Source organism: Rhinatrema bivittatum, chromosome 16 (genome assembly GCF_901001135.1).
Source record: "Rhinatrema bivittatum chromosome 16, aRhiBiv1.1, whole genome shotgun sequence".
Taxonomy (NCBI): Eukaryota; Metazoa; Chordata; class Amphibia; order Gymnophiona; family Rhinatrematidae; genus Rhinatrema; species Rhinatrema bivittatum.
In genome coordinates this window covers 52,868,206-52,869,820 of record NC_042630.1, presented here as the reverse complement: position 1 = coordinate 52,869,820, position 1,615 = coordinate 52,868,206, and the positions used below count along the sequence as shown (strand labels likewise).

The 1,615-nt window shown below is 40.5% G+C and overlaps 1 protein-coding gene across 1 annotated transcript; it reads left to right on the top strand.

Moving 5' to 3' along the window:
- The first annotated feature begins 468 nt into the window (after positions 1–468).
- Positions 469–1,239, top strand: LOC115077684 (olfactory receptor 6M1-like). Its single transcript, XM_029579975.1, has one exon. It carries the CDS (start codon positions 469–471, stop codon positions 1,237–1,239), a length of 771 nt encoding a protein of 256 aa, XP_029435835.1.
- Positions 1,240–1,615: the final 376 nt, after the last annotated feature.

Here is a 1,615-nt window from a genome sequence, read left to right as displayed (position 1 = left end):
AATGGTCCTTCCTCTGTTCTTTCTCAGGATATGGGTGTGCCAGGAAGCTCTCAGAAAAGATGAATGATGTCTTCAAGAATTCCATATCATCAATTTAACTAACAAATAATAAATACCCAAATGTGTGCTGTTTGAAGAAGGCTGAACTCTGTGGATGGACCTCTCCTTTCATCTCTAGTAACTGTTTGTGTCCCTGTGCAGTATCTCATAGCTTTCTCCCTCATGTGCATCTAATGAGTTGATTTCTAACAATGCCAATTTTCCTTAAATTCTATTAATATATCCCAAAGTCCAATGGAAGAGGAAAATCTCACCACAGTGACAAAATTCATCATTCTGGGGTTTCCTGAATTCCCAACTCTACAAATTCCCCTTTTCCTTCTGATTTTACTGATTTACCTAATTGTCCTGATAGGAAATGTCACTATTATAACCCTGACGTGCCTGGACTCTCGCCTGCACACCCCCATGTACTTTTTCCTCTGTAACTTGTCCTTCCTTGATATCTCTTACACCTCGCTCACTCTCCCCAAACTGCTGGACATCCTCTTAAGAAAGAGGCAACATATTTCTGCAGTTGGATGTTTTACACAAATGCACATTTTCTCGTCTTCAATAGGTATAGAATACGTCCTGCTTACAATCATGGCTTATGACCGATATGTGGCCATCTGTCACCCCCTACATTATGCCATAATTGTGAATCCAAGACTCTGCCTATTGATAGTTGCAGGAACCTGGGTATTTGCATTTCTGCAACCAGTAGCGCACACTGTTCTCATTTCTCATTACGCCTTCTGTAGGTCCAATGTGATTAATCATTTCTTCTGTGATATTTCAGTACTGTTAAAACTCTCCTGCTCCAGCACCTTCACTGTTGAAAGTATAAATTACATTGCTGGAGCTTTTATAGCACTGCCCTGCCTTATCTTAACACTGACATCCTACATCTATATCATCTCCTCCATTCTGAGGATTCGTTCCACAGAGGGGAGAAGCAAAGCCTTCTCCACCTGCTCCTCACACCTCACAGTCGTTATTCTCTTTTATGGGACTACAATGTTTTTGTACATGAGACCAACATCCATGCAGTCACTGGATCAAAACAAGCTCTTTGCTCTGCTGTATAATGTTTTAATTCCCATGCTCAACCCCCTCATTTACAGCCTGAAAAACAAAGCAGTAAAAGAAGCCCTACGACAAGTTTTTATTAGAAATTGTTTTAAAATTAAACACTAGAAGAACATTTGTGTTTATGTCTGTCAAACGTCACGGTTGACCAAAAGAAGGCATGAAATGCGTTCTCTTAAGAACCTCTGTATAAAGATGGAGATGGTGGAGGCAGGAAGAGAGGATCTCGAGTTTTAAAGATGTGAGTGAAATGTCAGTGATCTACTGTAGTCAACAGCATTGCACCAAATATAACATTGGGCAGAGACTAGTTGGTAGGGATGTGCATTTGTATTCAACGAATGTGGCATCCGCAATGAACAGGTCCCTATTCATTTGATTCATGGGTCCGCGGAACGAATGACGAGCCACCATGAATGAAACAGATAATAGTTTCATTTGTTTGGTTCATGGTGCTTTCTTAGCAGTCTTTTGAAATAAGAGA